General features: G+C 41.8%; 1 protein-coding gene across 1 annotated transcript in view; it reads right to left on the reverse strand.

The window, feature by feature from the left end:
• LOC132402764 (pleckstrin homology domain-containing family H member 2-like) overlaps positions 1–20,969 on the reverse strand; it is a 141,735-nt gene that overhangs the window by 81,102 nt on the left and 39,664 nt on the right. The window contains exons 3-4 of the mRNA XM_059985751.1: positions 17,948–18,010; positions 5,096–5,245 (exon numbers count right to left, since the gene is read on the reverse strand). Coding sequence (XP_059841734.1) covers positions 5,096–5,245; positions 17,948–18,010 — 213 coding nt within the window. The remainder of the gene's footprint in view (positions 1–5,095; positions 5,246–17,947; positions 18,011–20,969) is intronic.

Consider the following 20,969-nt stretch of genomic DNA (forward strand, 5'->3'; position numbering starts at 1 on the left):
TATGGGAAACAGAGAAATGGCAGAAGAATTAATAAGTACTTTAGATCTGTCTTCACTAAGGAAGACACAAGCAATCTCCCAGATGTATGGATGGGCCAAGGCCATAGGGTAACAGAGGAAATGAAACAGATTGACATTAGGAAGGAAACGGTGATGAGTAGACTGATGGGACTGAAGGCTGACAAATCCCCAGGTCCAGATGGTCTGCATTCTAGGGTACTAAAGGAGGTGGCCCTGGAAATTGTGGAAGCATTGGTAATCATTTTCCAATGTTCCTTAGATTCAGGATCAGTTCTTGAGGATTGGAGAATGGCTAATGTTATCCCACTTTTTAAGAAAGGAGGGAGGGAGAAAACAGAGAACTATCGCCCTGTCAGCCTAACATCAGTAGTGGGGAAGATGTTAGAGTCCATTATTAAAGATGAAATAGTGGCATATCTAGATAGCAGTGATAGGATTGGGCCGAGCCAGCATGGATTTACCAAGGGTAAATCATGCTTGACTGATCTATTGGAGTTTTTCAAGGATGTAACCAGGAAGTTAGACAAGGGAGATCCAGTGGATGTAGTGTACTTCCATTTTCAGAAGGCATTTGATAAGGTCCCACATAGGAGATTGGTGGGTAAAATCAAAGCTCATAGCATTGGGGGGAAGACATTGACATGGATAGAAAACTGGTGGGCAGATAGAAAGCAAAGGGTAGCAGTGAATGGGTGTTTCTTGGAATGGCAGGTGGTGACTAGTGGGGTGCCACAGGACTCAGTATTGGGACCACAGCTGTTTACAATTTACATCAACAATTTAGATGAAGGCATTGAGAATAACATCAGCAAGTTTGCTGATGATACTAAGGTGGGTGGCAGTGTGACATGTGATGAGGATGTTAGGAGAATTCAGGGTGACTTGGATAGGCTGGGTGAGTGGTCAGATACTTGGCAGATGACGTTTAATGTGAATAAGTGTGAGGTTATCCACTTTGGGAGTAAGAACAGGAAGGCAGATTATTATCTGAACGGTGTAAAGTTAGGTAAGGGAGAAATACGAAGAGATCTAGGAGTCCTTGTTCATCAGTCACTGAAGGTGAATGAGCAAGTGCGGCAGGCAGTGAAGAAGGCTAATGAAATGTTGGCCTTTATTACAAAGGGAATTGAGTACAAGAGCAAGGAAATCCTCTTGCATTTGTACAGGGCCCTGGTGAGACCACACCTGGAGTATTGTGTACAGTTTTGGTCTCTAGGGTTAAGGAAGGACATCCTGGCTGTAGAAGAAGTGCAGCGTAGATTCACAAGGTTAATTCCTGGGATGTCAGGACTGTCTTACGCAGAGAGGTTAGAGAGACTGGGCTTGTACATGCTGGAATTAAGGAGATTGAGAGGGGATCTGATTGCAACATATAAGATTATTAAGGGATTGGACAAGATAGACGCAGGAAATATGTTCCAGATGCTGGAAGAGTCCAGTACCAGAGGGCATGGTTTGAGAATAAGGGGTAGGTCATTTAGGACAGAGTTAAGGAAAAACTTCTTCTCCCAGAGAGTTGTGGGGGTCTGGAATGCACTGCCTTGGAAGGCAGTGGAGGCCAATTCTCTGGATGCTTTCAAGAAGGAGCTAGATAGGTATCTTATGGATAGGGGAATCAAGGGATATGGGGACAAGGCAGGAACCGGGTATTGATAGTAGATGATCAGCCATGATCTCAGAATGGCGGTGCAGGCTCAAAGGGCCGAACAGTCTACTTCTGCACCTATTGTCTATTGTCTATTTTCAGTTTCTCCTCTTCAGGCGACCCAACAGTAACTGGTGAGCCCATCAAAACTCAGCACCTATGTAATAGGAGCAGCATTTATATAAAAATAAAGCTGAGTGAGGACGGTTTTAACTTTTGACATTTTCAATACCAGTAATCAGTTCAATCTCTCTCCCAGCCTTTTCTTTTGTCAATTAAATAAAATAAAACCTGAAGGGCTACAATTTAATTAAAGGATTTTCCAGGTTCTGTCTACCAGCAAAACTTTACTTCCATCTACTGTGGTCAACGCGTTTCTGGCTGAACACATGTCCATCGAGTCTGTCCACTAATTGGCTGATCAATCCAGTTTTCCCTTGAAAAATAATTACTGGATTTAACCTCCAAGAGGACCACAACTTTGTCATGGTTTGGAGGCCTGCGTGCCTCAATGACCCAGAGAGCTATGCTGGCTGGACTTTGCTTTGGCTCCTGGTAGAATCACCCATGCCAAACAGATCAAAGGGTAGAGACCAGATTAGGAATTGTCCACCGGTTCAGCTCAGGGTTAATAACTGTAAGCAAAACTGTGATGGAGAAAGCAAGGAAGAATCCTTCTATATCTGTGTATGACAGTACTCCTGCGTCTCCACCTGAGACTTGCATAGCCCACAGCAGTGAAGACTGAGAAGAAGCTGCCAGCATGAAGAAGGAAACTTTGAACACTGGACAGAGATGAAGGACCTTCACTGCTACCTTAAATGCCAGCAGGCGTAATGGGCAGTACTTAAGCAAGCTGAATTTAAAGATCTTTGAGCACACAATCTCATGGTTTTGAAGAATATGATTGTTAGTTCGACTGTTCATTGCTTTTCCTGCTGCACAGAAAGGTTTAGTAAAAGCAGTGGGGATTATGGAATACAGAAGGAACTGAGCAGGTTAAAGTGTTACAGTGAACTTTCCAGAATTACACAGAACATTTTTACATTTGATTTAATGTCTTCAAATCTGTAATGTTCAGCATCACTGAACACATTACCTAAGGATAATGGAAAAATTTCAAAAATGTCCCCTGATTTGAACTTATGTATAAATTCAAATTAACTTCATGTTGTAACATAAAAAGTATCGGGTATGTCACTCAACATCACCCTCTACTGGCCAGGCCAGAATCTGTAACTCACTTTTCTACTAGTTTTTGAATGTTATAAGTTTAAGTGAATCTTACCCCAATGATGGATAAAAATACATTAAAATCACTTTTTTCCAATTTGCATAGTTGACTCTATTTTAAAAAACAATCACTGATTGCATATTAAGGCCAGCAGCTGTTGTCCATTCTTAGTTGTCCTTGAGAATGTTGTAAAGCTCTCTCCACAATTCTCCAAGTCTGGTGACACTGAAGAATTACATGAAGCTTGGAATGGGTCTTACAGTGGTACCATTCTATGCATCAGTTAGTATTGTTCTTCTTCACAACAGAGGCTACATGAGTTACGATGCATGCAATGCATCTTGTCTAAGTTATAATCTGCCATTATGGAGCACCAGTGTTGAGGAATTGAATGTTTAACATGGTGAATGGGATGGAAGGCCCAAAAGTATTTCCTGTATTCTGCAGAATGCCAAGCTTCTTGGCTGGGGTTGGAGTTGCACTCTGCCAGATAAGAAGAGAGTATTGCATCACACTATCCGCCTATATCAACATATACCGGTGATATTAAATTTAATTCTGACTCTGTTTCTGATGTCCTGGAGACAGCGGAGTTACTTTGGACAATCAGGAGGCATGGAGAGTCATCCTTTGGTGTACCTGCATCCTTCGTTGTAGCAGCAGTTTTAATACTTCATCTTCTGAGGAACTGCAACTGCAACTAAGCAAGTGGTTTCTTTCTGACTTAATAAAGGAATAATGTCCTTTGATGCCCATTAATGAAGAAGTTGAAGGTAGCTAGTTATAGAACACTATCCTGAAGAAGTCCCACAGTAATACCTTATGGGCGTGATGACCGACGTTCAATATACACAAGCACCTTCCTTCTGCAAGACATAAATCCAGCTAACAAAGATTTTCAGTGGCTCAAATATTACTAGAGATCCTTGTTGCCATACTTGGTTAAATATTGTCTTGAAGTCTCAGGACTTTAGTTCTTTGGAACTGGCTTATTATGGCCAAACACCCCTGAGAACAGTGATTCTCAGACTGCAGCTCTTGAGTCACACATGGCTCAATGACATGTAACTTGTGACTCAAGATCTTTATTTTCTATATTAGAATATGAAATCAGAATTATGAAACTAGAATATAGTTATTAACATATGTAATATGTAATATAATACCAGGATAAAAACCAGTATGGAGAAGAAAGTCAGGTTCAAAGGGTACATAGTTAGTGTCAGAACCATTGATACAAACATTAAAATAAAATCAACCTTCAAACTTTTGCCACATAATGCATTGAGAAGGTCCTCCTCAACAAACATCTTCCAGTGACCAAAAAGCTAGTCCCTGAATTGTATTGGATGCAGTCCATCTACAGCCACAGCCACCATCAGCATCGAACACAGTCAGGCAGGTTCCAATGTCTGCATGCCTGATGGAAGACTCTTTAAACATGTGTTTCTGAATGCCATGGAAAGAGGTTACCAGCTGAATAAAGGAAAAGATTTAAGGTTATGTTCAAAGCCTCCACAGACCACTGGGCATCAATGGGCCAGAACACCACAAGATGGATAGGGAGCATTTGGGATGATATTGAGAAGCTCCAGGCTACGAGTTAGGAGCAGAGGAGGGATGCCATATAAACAGCAAAGGAATACTCAACCCGCAATCACCCAACCAGCCTCTCCATTCAGGCACTGCTGGCTCCTTCTGTGGAAGAGTGTGCATTCTCACATCAGTCTTATGAGTCACCTTGAAGCCGACAGAACACGGGTGGAAACAAGTCATCCTCAATCCCATGGTACTGACTAAGAAAAGCAATTTGAATCTCTTCCAACAAATTATTTAAAATGAGCCAAATGACATTCCTCTTTGGTAATTATCTTGGGACTTACTGACTGACAATTTGATAGATCAGAAAATCTGCATATTCCGCAGCTGCTGGAGATCAGAGATTCTATTAGGCATTTGATTTCAGTTATGTTAGTTATTTTTTTGGAGTCTATCACCATTTTCTTTAAATCAATAGAGCATAAATTGAGTTGTGATGTCCATAGAGGGAACAGGGGCATGAGAAAGAATTCATGACAAGAAGCCCACTACTATGGAAGCAAAACTAATTTAACTATAAAAACTTAAGATCTCATGTTTAATTGACATCCATGTCTGTGTTACCAAGGAATGAATTTCTGAAGAGGAGCTCAAACCTGTTCATCCAGCTGGAGTTCTAAACGCTGAATGATATCATCTTTTTCCAGTACAAGGGCCTCCAACTCCTGGCAACTTTTATACAACTTATTCTCGGATTCACTTGTCTGGATGTTGGCTGCATTTAGCTTTTCTTCCATAATGCGGACCTATAAGCACAAGCCAATTGTTCAAAAAAGATTTAATAATCATTTTCTTTCCAGAAAAAGTAAATAGCAGCAACAAATAATTGTTAGAATGCAAATCAAGGAGGCATGACTATTCCATTAAACTCTGGGTAAAATTATGTGATTTCTTTGTGAGAGATTTCAAACTCCAGCAATTCTACAATTCCACAGTCATTTGTTCACAGACATATTTTAAACACACTGCAACTTCCTAGTACTAAGATGAAGACCAGACAGATTTTCCTGAATTAAATCATTGTGTTCTGGTAATTAGAAGCAATTCAACTACTTGAAAGCAATTTCCTTTTGAGGTGGGAATGTTTGCAGAATGATTGCTTCTAACTCTGCTGCTAATACTGTGACTTAGTTGTGTCTCATGCATTCCTGGTAAGATGTAAATGTATCCAGAGAAATGCTAAATTTCTAGCAGACACATTTTAAATCATTGTAAGAGACCACAAATATTCTTGTAAATGTACAATCATAGACACATGTAAATGCCACACTGAGGTCTATTTTTTTTTTAGTTCCCAGTGTGCAGATTTCAGATATTTAATCCTGGTCACCAGATTGATGAATCACAATGTCAAATACGAGGTCCGGTCTTTTAAATTAAATATGAACACCAATGCATGCACTTAGTTATTATTTAAGATGGCACCAGTGTCTGGCGACTCTGCGGGTGCTCTCCTGAGCAAACTGCCTTCTACACTATCCTATACCCGAGAAACCCTTCTAATTTGGTTTCTTGACAGTTTTACAATAGGCAGTCTGCAACCCCTGGCCTTAACTGATTGGATCAAGGAATCCTAAAAATGCAGCAAAATTTCACCTTATTTCAGAAAGCAAATGAAAGCTTCTTTTTCGTACTATGCGCAACAAAAACTCTTCATAATTTTAATCTATTAACAATGAAGTCAAAAAGAACCAAGCTGAAAGAAAAAGAGAACACACAAGAGAGAAATAAGGGCTAAATGAAGCCAAGAGATTGCTCTGGCAGACAACATGAAGGAGAACTGCAAGGTATTCTACAGATAGAGCTTTAGAGCAAAAGGATAACAAGGGAGAAAATTGGGCTACTTGAAGATCAGCATAGAGCTGAAGGAGATGGGGGAGATCTTAAGCTGATCTTCTGCATTTGCATTTACTCAGGAGATGAATAGAGTCTATTCAGGCAAAATGGTAGAGGTGTCATGGTTTCTATCAGTTTCAGAAGAGGAGATGTGTTTGCTGTCTTGAGGAAAATTAGGGCAGATAAGTCCCTAGGGCTTGACAAGGGACTTGTCCCCTCAGACCTAGTGAAGAAATTGCAGGGACCCTGGCAGAAGTATTTATAACATCCTTAGCCACAGATGAGGTGCCAAAGGACTGGAGGATAGCTAATGTTTTGTTGTATATGAAAAGCTCTAAGGATCAGCCGGGACGTTATAGACCAGTGACCCTAACATTGGTAAAGGGTAAATTATTGGAAAGTAATCTAATGGACAGGATTTATAAGTATTTGTATAGGCAGTGCCTGGTTGGGGATAATCATCATGGCATTATTCTTGGTAGGTCATGTCTAACCAATCTTATAGTGTTTTAGAACGAGGTTATCAGAAAAGTTGATGAAGGAAAGGCAATAGACATAGACTACATGGACTTTAGCAAGGCCTTTGCCAAGGTCCCACATGGAAGGCTGGTCCAGAAGGGTCAGTAGCTTGGCATTCAGCATGAAGTAATAAATATTTTCAGTACAGTATTGGCTCAGAGTTGAGGAGTATTACCAGGAAAGGCTTGTAATATGGACGGTTCAATTTAGCCAACAAAAAGCATCACTGAGGCCCATGCGGGCTACCCCTTGAGTCTGGAGAAAGTGGGAGGAGCCGAAGGAAAAATTGTTGAGTTTTGCCAGAAGGAGAAGGGTGGTGTTGGAGGGGAAATGGTTGGTTATTTTATTATAACTTTTATTATGGTAGAACAAAGGGATACAGGGATAAATATCCATAATTCCTTGAAATGTGTGTCACATTTCCCAGATGGGGAGGTTCCTCACTCAGAGGGAACGAGCTACCAGTAGGAGTGGTGGAAGTGGATTCGAATGCAACATATGAGAGAAGTTTGGATAAGTACATGGATAGGAGGGCTTTGGATGACTACAGTCCAGATGTGGGCCAATGGGACTAAGCAGAATAATAGTTTGGCATGGATTCGATGAGCCATAGGGCCTGTTTCAGTGCTGTAGTGTTCTGTGACTTTATGACATGACAACGAACAGGAAGAAAGCTAATATCATAACTTAAATTACAAAATTTGAAAACAAGCTATAACTGTTTATTGGTTCTCAGAAATGTGGAAACAATTCCTGTATTTTAACAATGAGCTAAAATTAAACTGCTGGTCAAAGCTGCAAAATATCTCTTGTACAATCATTACCTGTAAATCACAGCATCACAACAAAGTATTTGCAGCTGTGATAGAACAAACAGAATGGGAATTTTGAAACAGATTTTTTGAACACAAGTTTTTTCGAACATTGGGCTCACTTCTAGGGAAGGTGGATTCTGTACAGTAGGAACAGTTTGCACCTGAACTAGAGGGGGACTAATATCCTAGTGGGAAGGTTTGCTGCATACTGGGGTTTAAACTAGAGTTACAGGGGGATGGGAAACAGAGCACCAGAACAGTCTGTGGACAGGTTGTGGAGAAAGATGTTGGCAGGACCTCAGATAAAGTTAGGAATCAAAAGGTTGAGCAAGGTGCGACTAGAGTCCAGTGCTGCGTATATTTCAACGCAAGTATCATAGGAAAGGCGTATGAGCTCAGGGCACAGATCAACACCTGGAATTATGACGTTGTAGCCATTAGAGAAACTTGGTTGTAGCAGAGGCAGGTCTGACAGCTCAGCATCCTGAGGCTCCATTGTTTTAGAAGTGATAAAGCAGGAGGAATTGAAGGTGGAAGGGTGGCATTACCAGTCAGGGAAAATGTCTGTCAGGGCAGACTGCAGAACTTGTCTAGTGAGGCATTATGAGTGGAAGTGAGAGCTAAAGGTAGGACCACGTTAATGGGGCTTGTGTTGCCTTTATGGCAGTTATTTAGTTTATAATATTTTCGCTTAGTAATTCGTTTGTTAGCATTCTAGTTAAAATTAGGATTGTTTAACGTAAATTCATTGTCTGCGAGATATTGCGGCATGCGATGACGTCACATCCGGTTTTGCCGCGTCCTGTGGGAAAATACCGGTTTGGAGAAATGGGAAGGTGGGGATCGAGACATGTGCGAGCGCAAGCAGCAGCAATGTTTTCTCTCTACGCACCAGGAACATTGTGAAGGCAACGCTGTGAGTTATGAGATAATCGATATGTTGAATTAAAATGTTAACACTGATCCTGTTAAAAGTAACGACGGTCGATAATGTTTATGTTTTCGTTAGTTAAAGAGTTGCGGATAGTTTGCGTTGAAGTGTATTTAAAGCAGTCAATGGCGTAGGTAGAGTCTGACTGTATGCTGCACTTAAATGTAATGTAGTTGTTGTAGTTTTACTTTTGCAAGTATTTATGATGTAATTGTAATATCAAGAAGGAAACAAATGCTGTACAAATCTTGTATTGTTTTATAGTTTATAGTTTTCACCATATATTAATGTGGAAGAGTGAACAGTAAATGGTTAATCTTACTGTGATCCTGTCGTCATTGACAAAGGTTTATCTCGGTGTTTAGTTCAGCGTTATCTTACACGCCCAGCGAGAACACTACAGTGAAAAAGCTGCATTATCAGGTGTTTCAATTGCTACAATGACATCTCGATCCAGCATCAAGTCGTTGTCACCCAGCGAGGGGGGCAGTAGGACATCATCAAGTAAGGCCTCCCAAGCAAGAGCTAAGGCAGAAGACGCCAGGGTGCGACTGCGCTACGCCAAACAAGAAGCAGAATTGAAAATGGAAGCGGCTGCCAGAGAAGCCGAAAACCAGAAGCAAAAGGCTGCCAGAGAAATGGAAAAGGCTGCCAGAGAAGCCGAAAACCAGTTGGAAAGGGCAAGGATAGCGTCAGAGTTAGAAGTGCTGACGCTGGAACGAGAAGCAGAAGCTGCCAGGGTGGAAGCAGAGTTCATAGAAGATGCTGAAGAAATGCAAGATCTGGTTGACGTAAAATCTACTTCAGAAAAGATCAGATTGGAACGCACAAGCGACCATGTCCAATCTCAAACAGACAGGAAGATTCGTTCTTCCACTCCATACTTATTTGATAACACCCCACGTCATGAGGAGTCTCAGAGAGACCCAATTGTATCACATCCATCCGAGGAAGACAATTTACCCTTGCAACTCCGCGATGAAGTCAAGAATGAAAGGGCTGATGACAAATACTTCTCGACACCAAACTTACAAGATTTAGCAAGAAGAGAGGCAAGGGCTGAATTCAGAACAGCAAATTCCATAACAGAGGTACGCCCTCGGTCATATACCTGCAGACATTTTTCCCCAGGCCGCATGCCACTTGCAATTGAACCCTTGGCACAGTATTTAGCACGACGAGATCTCGTCACTTCAGGACTGTACCAGTTTGACGATAAACCTGAAAATTACCGTGCATGGTACTCCACATTCACCAATGCTATCGACGGAATCCAGCTCAGAGCAACCCAAGAGTTGGATCTTATGGCGAAATGGCTGGGAAAAGAATCATGCGAACAGGTGAGACGCATACGTTCAGTGTACATCAACAACCCCAAGCTAGCCTTAAGCAAAACATGGGAGAGACTTCGGGAGGGCTATGCGGCCCCCGAAATTATTGAAGCAGCACTATACCGATGTCTGGAAAATCTTCCTAAGGTGTCAGCCAAGGACCACATTAAGTTAAAGGAGCTCGGAGATTTACTCATGGAGATCCAAGGAGCCAAAGAAGATGGCTACTCAACTGGTCTAGTATACCTAGATACTCCATCCGGGATTAGACAAATCGTGGACAAACTTCCATTTGGGCTGCAGGACAGGTGGGTGTCTGTTGCCTCAGAGTACAAAGAAGACCACAATGGTCGATTTCCTCCCTTTGAGCATTTCACTAGGTTTGTGTGCAGGGAGGCGAAGAAGCGAAACGACCCTAGCCTCATGGGTCAAGGAAGCAGTACAGTTTACACCAAGCCAGATAAATCCTCTTCGAATAATTTCAACATTGATAAACCCGTCTCAGTGCTTAAGACTGAAGTCTTTACAAATAACCACGACCCTAGCAAGAATTGCCCATTGCATAACAAACCCCACCCCCTCAGAAAATGCAGAACGTTTAGGGAAAAACCCCTTGAAGAGAGGATGGCCCTTCTCAAGGAGAAAAGAATATGTTTTAAATGCTGTTCCTCTACCTCTCACCTTGCTAGAGAGTGTACGATTGCCGTGAAGTGTCCGCAATGTGATAGCACTAATCACGATGGGGCCATGCATCCCGGCCCGTTACCGCAAACTGACAACGCTCCTTCACCCCCACAACAGGACGGCGGGGAGGGAGAGGCTCACTCCAGGACAACTGTTGTCAGCTTCAGCTGCACAGAAGTTTGCGGTCAAGCTCAGTCAAGCCGTTCTTGTTCAAAGATCTGCCTCACTAAGGTGTACCCTAAAGGAGCCAAAGACAAGGCCATCAAAACCTATGTAATTCTGGACGATCAGAGCAATCGCTCACTAGTCAGTCCAGAGTTCTTTAAATTGTTCAACATTGAGAGTGAGCAGTTCCCATTCTACCTTAGAACTTGCTCAGGCAACGTGGAAACTCATGGAAGGAAGGCAGAAGGCTTCCAGCTCGAGTCCCTGGATGGTAAAGTCGCCATCTGTCTCCCTCCACTCTTAGAGTGCAATGAAATTTTGAATAACCGCACTGAGATCCTGACGCCAAGTGCGGTGCTACACCAGCCACATCTCCGCCACATTGCCAAGCACATCCCAGAACTGGATCCAAAAGCAGAAATACTCCTGCTATTAGGAAGAGACGTTCTCCAGGTGCACAAGTTTAGGCAGCAGGTCAATGGACCACACGACACCCCCTTTGCGCAACGCCTGGATCTGGGCTGGGTGGTGATAGGAGAGGTGTGCCTTGGCAATGTACACAAACCGACGGTTAGCACACTCAAGACCAATGTGCTAGAGAGTGTCCGCCATTCAATTTTTCAACCCCGCACAAGTGTCACGTGTATTAAGGAAGCATAAGGCTTTAACAAATGTAAAGTAACCGACAAGACGCTGGGTCAGTCAGTCTTCACTCAAACTGAGCATGATAATAAACTTGCTCCATCAGCTCAAGATGCCATTTTCTTAAAAACAAAGGACACCAAGGTCTTCCGAGATGAAGCAAATAATGGGGTCGCCCCACTGCCTTTCAGAGAACCACGCCAGTGCTTGCCAAACAACAAAGAGCAGGCAGTCAAGCTGTTCACGCCCTTGCAAAAAACCCTGAAAAGGAAACCTGAGATGCAGCAACGCACCCGATTGACCCACGAGGTACTGTGCACACTAATGGCAGAGGTCACAGTCATTATAAATGCACGACCACTCCTACCTGTGTCTTCTGACCCGGAAAACCCCTTCATACTCTCGCCATCAATGCTCCTTACACAGAAGGCAGGAGCTCCCCCTCCACCAGGGGACTTCTCTGATAAGGGTTTGTACTTAAAGCAGTGGAGACAGGTCCAGGCTCTGGCAAATCGGTTCTGGTCTCGCTACATACCCTAGCAGGGACGGACATGTCAGGAAGGTTGAGTTGAAAACTACCGACCAAGGTGATGTGAAAATATACCAAAGGCCTGTTACAGAAGTCATTCTACTTCTACCTAAGGACTGATTAGAGACTAAGGTTTTGTATTATGTTCATTGTGACCTTGTGAAGGTCAAGCGGGGCTTGTGTTGCCTTTATGACAGTTATTTAGTTTATAATATTTTCGCTTAGTAATTCGTTTGTTAGCATTCTAGTTAAAGTTAGGATTGTTTAACATAAATTCATTGTCTGTGAGATATCGCGGCAGGCAATGACGTCACATCTGGTTTCGCCGCGTCCTGTGGGAAAATACCGGTTTGGAGAAACGGGAAGGTGGGGGTCGAGACATGTGCGAGCGCAAGCAGCAACAACGTTTTCTCTCTACACACTAAGAACATTGTGACGGCAACGCTGTAAGTTATGAGATAATCGATATGTTGATTTAAAATGTTAACACTGATCCTGTTAAAAGTAACGACGGTCGATAATGTTTATGTTTTCGTTAGTTAAAGAGTTGCGGATAGTTTGCGTTGAAGTGTATGTAAAGCAGTCAATGGCGTAGGTAGATTCTGACTGTATGCTGCACTTAAATGTAATGTAGTTGTTGTAGTTTTACTTTTGCAAGTATTTACGATGTAATTGTAATATCAAGAAGGAAACAAATGCTGTACAAATCTTGTATTGTTTTATAGTTTATAGTTTTCACCATACGTTAATGTGGAAGAGTGAACAGTAAACGGTTAATCTTACTGTGATCCTGTCGTCATTGACAAAGGTTTATCTAGATGTTTAGTTCAGCGTTATCTTACACGCCGAGTGAGAACACTACAGGGCTATATTACAGACCACCCAACAGTCCTAGGGACGTAGAGGAAGAAATTTGTAAAGAGATCGCAGGCTATTGCAAGAAGCATAAGGTTGTTATAATAGGGGATTTTAACTTTCCATATATTGACCTGGAATCCCATATTGTAAAAGGACTAGATTTGATAGGGCTTGTCAAATATGTTCAGGAAAGTTTCCTTCATCAGTACGCAGAAGTCCTAACACGAGAGTGTGTAATACTAGATCTGCTATTAGGGAATGAGACAGGTCAGAAATATGGAAAAGGATCGTCTAGTCTGTGGATTAAGATTCTAAATTGGAGTAAGGCCAATTTTGATGGTAAACAAAACAAGTGAGGATTGGGGACAGGCTGTTTTCTGGCAAAGGTGTACTTGGTAAGTGGGAGGCATTGAAAGGTAAATTCTAAGAGTATGAAGCTCATATGTGCCTGTCAGAATTAAAGGTAAAGATAACAAGTGTAGGGAACCTTGGTCTTCAAGAGATATTGAGGCCCCAGTAAAGAGAAAAAAGGTGCAAAGCAGGTATTAGCAAGTAGGAACAAATGAGGTGCTTATGGAGTACAAGAAATGCAAGAGAACACTTAAATAAATCAGGAAGGCTAAAAGAAGGCATGAAGTTTCTCTAGCAGACAAGGTGAAGGAGAATCCCAGGGGTCTCTACAGATATGCTAAGAGCAAAAGGATTGCAAGGGACAAAATTGGTCCTCTGGAAGACCAGAATGGTAAGCCATGTGTGGAGCCAAAACAGATGGTGCAGCTCTTAAATAAAGTACTTGCATCTGTATTTACTCGGGAGATGGACACAGACTCTACAGAAGTGAGGCAAAGCCACATCAACTTCGTGGTCTCTGTACAGATTATCCTGAGACAAGTTAGAGTTGATAAATCCCCAGGGCCTGAGAAGATGTCCCCTTGGATCATACAGAGGGCAAGTGCAGAAACCAAGCAGAGATATGTAAGCCATCCTTAGCATCAGGAGAGATACCAAAGGATTGGAAGATAGCCAATGTTGTTACGCTGTTTAAAAAAGGCTGGTTTCCGGTCAAGATGGCGCCAGCGTACAACAGTCCTGCAGTCAACATCTTCCAGATAGCTCATAAAAATGTCTTTTTTACTTCTTTTACCTTTGCTTTTCACCTCAGATATGTTTCTGGGACTGTTAGATCAACTGAGTAACTCAGTGCTTTGCTGTCTCCGAGAAGATTCTGGAAAGTGAGCGTGTCCTCGATGTGAAGAAACTTGCGACTCCATTTTGCTGATTAAAGTATGCATCACTGCCAATTAAAGCACTGAGGAAGACTGAGACATTGAGGTGAATGCAGAAGGTGAGTGAGAGTTCAGCACTATCTTCCTTTTGATCGTTGCCAAGAAGGGGTCTGTAAGCAGCCTATTGCTGTCTGGCTCACTGTGGCAGGCGGGTAGGCCTCTCTGCCTCGTGTGGTGTCTCTCTTTTGATGAATGCTAGGATGGTATCATAGTTCTGTGTTTATGGATTGGACTATTGTGCATATGGACTGTGGACTTTTTCAGATTTATGGTTTTTATATTCTGTATTTTTTAATAGCATCTTTCTTTTCTGTTTTGTTGTGTGAGAGGAGGGGGCTAGGGCATTGATGTTCTGTTAGTTCTTATGTGCAGGGGAGGGTTATTTTATGGAGGTCAATGTTCCTATTCTTTTTGTGTGTGTGTGTGTGGGGGGGGGGGGGGTTTGAAATTTCTCACTGAATGACTTGCATGTTCTTTCTTTTGTTTCGTGGTTATATGGAGAAGATGAATTTCAGAATTGTATGTGGATACATGCTTTGATAATAAATGAACCTTTGAACCTTGAACTTTTGAAACATAAACCAGGAAATTATAGGCTGGTGAGTAAGACATCTGTTGTGGGAAATTTATTGGAAGGTATTCTAAGGGACCGAATATATAAATATTTAGATAGACATGGACTGATTAAGGATAGAAAGCATGGCTTTGTGCATGGTAGGACACGCCTAACCAATCTTATAATAGTTTTTTGAGGAAGTTACCAGGAAAGTGGATGAAGGCAAGGCAGTGGATGTTGTCTATGTGGACTTTAGAATGGACTTCAGTTGCTCGGCATTCAAGATGAGGTAGTAAATTGGTTTAGACATTAACTATGTGGGAGAAGCCAGAGAGTGGTAGTAGAGGATTGCCTCTCTGACTAGAGGCTTGTGACTAGTGGTGTGCCACAGGGATTGGTGCTGAGTCTGTTGTTATTTGTCATCCATATCAATGATGTGAATGATAATGTGGTCAAGTAGATCAACGAATTTGCAGATGACACCAAGATTGGGCTGTAGTGGACAGTGAGGAAGGCTATCGTAGCTTGCAGAGTGATTTGCATCAGCTGGAAAAATTGGCCAAAAAGTGGCTGATGGAATTTAATGCAAACAAGTGTGAGGTTTTGCACTTCGGTAGGATCAATCAGGGTAGGTCTTACACAGTGATCGGTAGGCCACTGAGGAGTGTGGTAAAACAAAGAGGTCTGGGAATACAGGCCCATAATATGTTGAAAGTGACATCACAGGTTGATAGGGTTGTAAGGAAAGATTTTGGCACATTGGCCTTCATAAATCAATTGAGTACAGGAGATGGGATGTTGTGTTGAAGTTGTATAAAACATTGGTGAGGCCTAATTTGGAATATTGTGTGCAGTTTTGGTTATGTACCTACAGGAAAGATGTAAATAAGGCTGAAAATTTTACAAGGATGTTGCTGGTCTGGAGGAGCTGAACTATAAGGAAAGACTGAATAAGTTAGGACTTTATTCCTTAGAACATAGAAGATTGAGAGGAGAATTGATAGAGGCATACAAAATTATGAGGGGTACAAGACCATAAGACCATAAAATATAGGAGCAGAAGTGGGCCATTCGGCTTATCGAATCTGCTCCACCATTCAATCATGGGCTGATCTAATTCTTCCAGTCATCCCCATTACCCTGCCTTCTCCCCATACCCTTTGATGCCCTGGATAATCAAGAAACTATCTATCTCTGCCTGAAATACAACGCTCGTGGCAAGAAATTCCACAGATTTACCACCCTCTGACTAAAGTAACTTCTCCATATCTCTACTCTAAATGGACATCCTTCAATCCTGAAGTCGTGCCCTCTTGTCCTAGACTGCCCTACCATGGGAAATAACTTTGCCATATCTAATCTGTTCAGGCATTTTGACATTCAGTGTGGATAGGTTTAATGCTAACAACCTTTTTCCATTGAAGTTGGGTGGGACTACACCAGAGGTCAAGTGTTAAGGGTGAAAGGTGAGATACTTCTTCACTCAGAGGGTCAAGAGAGAATGGAATGATCTGCCAGCACAAGTGGTGCACGCAGGCTCAATTTCAACGTTTAAGAGAAGTTGAGATAGGTACATGGATGATAGGGGTATGGAGGACTATGGTCCCAGCGCAGGTTGACGGAAGTAAGCAGATTAAATGGTTTTGGCATAGAATAGATGGGCTAAAGGACCTGTTTCTGTGCTGTAGAACAAAGGGATCTGTGAATACTTTATGGATAAGAATGTAAGTCAGGGCAATGGTAGTTGATCAGCCCTACCTGCCTTCTCCTCTATCATTAAGTTCATGGCTGATTTACTCAGTGGCATTTTCAAGCACTATCCTGACAACCTTTAGCTTACTGAATCTCCTGATCTCAACTTTGACTGAGCGTATTGATTGAACCTTTCCAACCTTCCGCAGTGAAGCATTCCAAAGATTCATGACCCTCCGAGTGAAGAAATATCACGTCATTCGGTCTAAAACTGCCTATCATTATTCTGAAACTATGCTCCTTAGTCCTAAACAGGAATGTCTAGTCAGTCAGGTGAAAGACCTCCCTGTATCTAGCCTGTCAAGCACTTAGAAATTTGTATGTTTTGGTGAGATCATCTCTCAATCCTCTAGACTCTGGACAGGATAGACAGATGATCTCATCAGACTTTAATGTAGTCATTAGACAAATCTGCCATCCTTACAAGAGGTCCAATAACCATATGCTGCCCTCCTTGTATGACATTTTTTGCATTAGGAGACCACAACTGTGCAGTACTCCAGGTTCACCAAGATCATATATACTGTAATTACATAACATGTCGCTTTCTCCTGATTTCAAATTCTCTTGTAATAAAGCCATTTGCCTTCTTAATTAGTGCTGTACCTGAATATTGGTTTTTAGTGACTTGTGTCCAAGCACACCCAAGCCGCTTTGAACATCAGCACTGCCCAATCTCTTGCCGAAGTGAACGTGATCAGATTTTTCACATCTGTGTTTGATCTTCCATGGTTTATTCTCTTGCATTAACTCAAGGGAATGTGGGCAAGTAAAATGGGATTAGGGTTGGGTTAATCTAAATGGCTGCTTATTGTCCATTTATTTTGAACACTCGTTTCACTCTACACTTACAATTCCGTAAGTTTAGCTTCATTAGCAAATTTAGAAATCTGTCATTTCATTTCCTCAACACAATCACTGACATAAATTGTGACTAGTTGGAGCCCAAGCAGGACCCTAATAGTCACGGGAATGACAAATGGAAAAAAATCAGCTTTTTCCTGTTCTTTGTTTTCTCACGATAATCAATTCTCAGTCAATGTCCATAAATCACCTAATTTCTGTGTGCTCTACTTGGCAGTCAATCTCCTGTGCAGGATCTTATCTAACACCTTCAGAAAATCCATGTACAATGCACCTACTTGTTCAGTTGCACCCTTGAAAAACTCTTGCAGGTAAGTCAAATATAATTTCCTTTTTTGTAAGTGCATGTCAGTTCTGCTCAGTCATATTATTCTTTTAAGTGAGGAGCACAGTGGTTAAGTTACTAGACCAAAAAGCAATGGTCTGAACAAATTAATTAAAATTAAAATGATTTAGTTAATCTGATTTTAGGATATGCTAGTGGCAGTAATGGCAAGCCCAGAACACTATAAACAGTTGTAAAACAACAAAAGATTCACTTCTGTCCTTCAGGGCCTCACTGAAGATCAATGCTGTTTGGTGAGTGCAGTGCCCATTTGTGCTGAGATAGTTCCCATAAAGCACAGGGAGGTGAATGTGCTAGAGTCACACTGGAACAATCACATTTGTTTATACACCACCTGTTGGTTCGCCTTGTCAGCACGCCGGTTGGCATCCAGTACTTGCCGCTCCAGCTGTTGCATCTGAAAAGCAGAAATCACTGTGTTAATATGGAGGAAAACTGCAAAACAATTTCCACAGGAAGATGCTAAAAGTGCTTTGTAGCAAGTAGAGGGTTCCTTTCCTTTGGATGATTGGGAAAGGAAACCAACTGCTGGTTTAATCCAGGTAAAAAATAGGAATCCATTTCAACATTCAGCATTTGATGGTTCCTCCAATGTTCATTTTATGACGTTAGTGATGCATGATCTGCAGTGATCTACACAATCCTATCCCCATCACATAGGTCTTAAGATTTTCTGTTTCTTTCTAGACAATAGACGCAGGCAGCTCCCCTCCAGCAGCATTCCTCTCCACCTGGCAGAATCGGTCCACGGCCTCAAATATTTCTCTTTCAGTTCCTCTCCAAACCCAAGGTATCGCTATGGGTATCCTCATGGGCCCAGGCTATGCCTGCCTTTTTGTTGGTACATGGAACAGTAGATATTGCACATCTACAATGGGAATGATCCCCAACTTTTTTTGCACTAGATCAGTGACTGCATTGGTGCTGCTTCCTGCACCCATGTTGAGCTTATCAATCTCATTAACTATGTCTGTAACTTGCGCCCTGCTCTCAGCTTTACTTTGTCCATCTTAAACAACTCTCTCCCCTTTTTCAATCTTTCTGATCGCTTGCTTATATCTTTTATAAATCTACTAACTCGCAATAATATTGACTATGCGTACTTCATACCACCGTCACTTGTAAAAATGCTATTCCCTTTTCTCAGTTTATCTGTCTTCACCACATCTGTTTTCATGTCAATACGTTCTATTCTTCAAAGAATAGGGTTTCCTTTCCTCTACCATCGATGTTCCCTTCACCATTTCCCAGACATCTGCCCTCACCTCATCTCCCTGCAGCCATTACAGATAGGTAAGGACAGTTCCTCTTTTCCTTACCTACCACTACATAGGCCTCCGGATCCAACGTATCATTCTCCACAACCTCCACCAACTTCAACAGGATCCTACCACTCAACACATCTTCCCCTACCCTTCCCACTCTTTGCCTTCTGTAGGGATCATTCTCCATGCAACTTCCTTGTCCACATGTTCCTCATCACTGATCTTCATCCTGGCACTTCCCACTGTAAATGCTACACCTGTCCCTACACATCCTCCCTCTCCACCATTCAGGGCCACTCCAAGTGAAACGACCATTCACGTGTGAGTACTGTATCCTGTGCAGCTTCCTTTACATCACTGAGACTCAATGTAAATTAACTGACCAAGTCATTGAGCATCACAAAAAGGGGCTTTCCCAGTGGCCACCCATTTTCCATTCCAACATGTCGTAAAGAGACCACTCTCAGGTTAGAAGAGCAACACCTCATATTTTGTTTGGGCAGCCTCTTTACTGATGGCATGAACATCCATTTCTCCCCCCCCCCCCTTTCCCTTTTGCCAATCTCCATTCTGACACCTCTCTCACCCCTTCTCTTCTCCTCACCTGCCTATCACTTCCCTCTGATGTCCCTCATCCTTACCTTTCTCCCATAGTCTATTTTCCACTCCCATCAGATTCTTTCTTCTTCAGCCCTTTATCCAGCTATCACCCCCAGCTTCTCACTTTATCCCCACTCCCCCACCTACCTAGTCTTTCTCTCTCTCTCTCTCTCCCTCCCTCTCTCTTCCCTCTCTCTCTTTTCACATTACTTCACATACCTGCATGTTAACTTTCCATTTTGTGTACAGTATAATTACAACCAAGTTCCTCTGTACCACAGCATCTATAGTCTTTAAGTTAAATAATATTGTTTTACTATGCTTCCAATCAAAGCCCTTAACTTCATTTTTCCTCATATTGAACTTCATCTGACAATTTTTGTGCACATTCGCTTAATTTGGTTATATTGCTCTGCAATGTTATTTTCCAAATATCTTTGTACTTTTTTAACAGAACTCACTACAATACACCCAATCACTCCCTCCAAGTCATAGACTATCAACAACAGAAACTACAGTATAAATCCTGAGTATCCCTCTAGTTTCCATCTGAAGATAATCCATTTTTCTTCATTTTCTATTTTTGACCAATTAGACACTCCTCTGTCCCTGCTAACGTCTATGCCAGGAGCTCACTTATTTTGCATTGTAGCCTTTTATTATTGAATACCTGAAGGAAAATGATCTTTTGGTTCACTTTGAGCCACTGTATTTATTTGGCCATTAAAGAATGCTGTTAAATTTTTTGAACAAATTTTCTTTCTATAAAACTATGCTGATTCTATTTGATTGTATTCTGATTTTCTAAATTTCCTGGCTCTACTTCCCAAAAAATAGATTTCAGCAATTCCCTAACAATGGATGTTAAGCATATTTCAATGTTAAGAACTACTCACTGTAAAATCTCTTGAAAATATTCTACTTGGTTGAACAGGTTGTAGCTAGGCTTTACATAATTAAGCAACAGTTACAACTAAGCAACTCAAGTGTGTGGGAAAATGTTTTAAGAATGAGGTTTAGTTCTCTGAAAATCTAAAATTGACAGATTTTGCAAACTGCAGACATTTAGTGAATATGGTCAAAAATTGTATTGGGGTAGTCACACATCAACCATTGATCTCACTGGCAGATCAGTCTCGAGGAGTTAAGAGCATGTGCTTAATCCTATAATCAGTGTGTTACGGTATGGGTGATGAATCAGTACATAGAACTACGATGTTGAAACCATAACTGAAAAGTTTCAGAAAAGATAGAGGAGGAGGTAAAAGAGGGGGCAGAATTGCATTACAAATCAAGGACAATATCACAACTGCACTCAGAGGAGACATAATGGAGGGATCAGACATGGAGTCCAATTGGGAATAGGAAGGGTGTAATCACACTGATGGGATTGTATTACTGACTCCCTAATAGCCACCAGGGCATTGGGGAACAGATTATGTAATCAGATTACAAAAAAGGGCAACAAATTAATAGATCTTTTGTCATGGA

Source organism: Hypanus sabinus, chromosome 12, assembly GCF_030144855.1.
Source record: "Hypanus sabinus isolate sHypSab1 chromosome 12, sHypSab1.hap1, whole genome shotgun sequence".
NCBI classification, from domain to species: domain Eukaryota; kingdom Metazoa; phylum Chordata; class Chondrichthyes; order Myliobatiformes; family Dasyatidae; genus Hypanus; species Hypanus sabinus.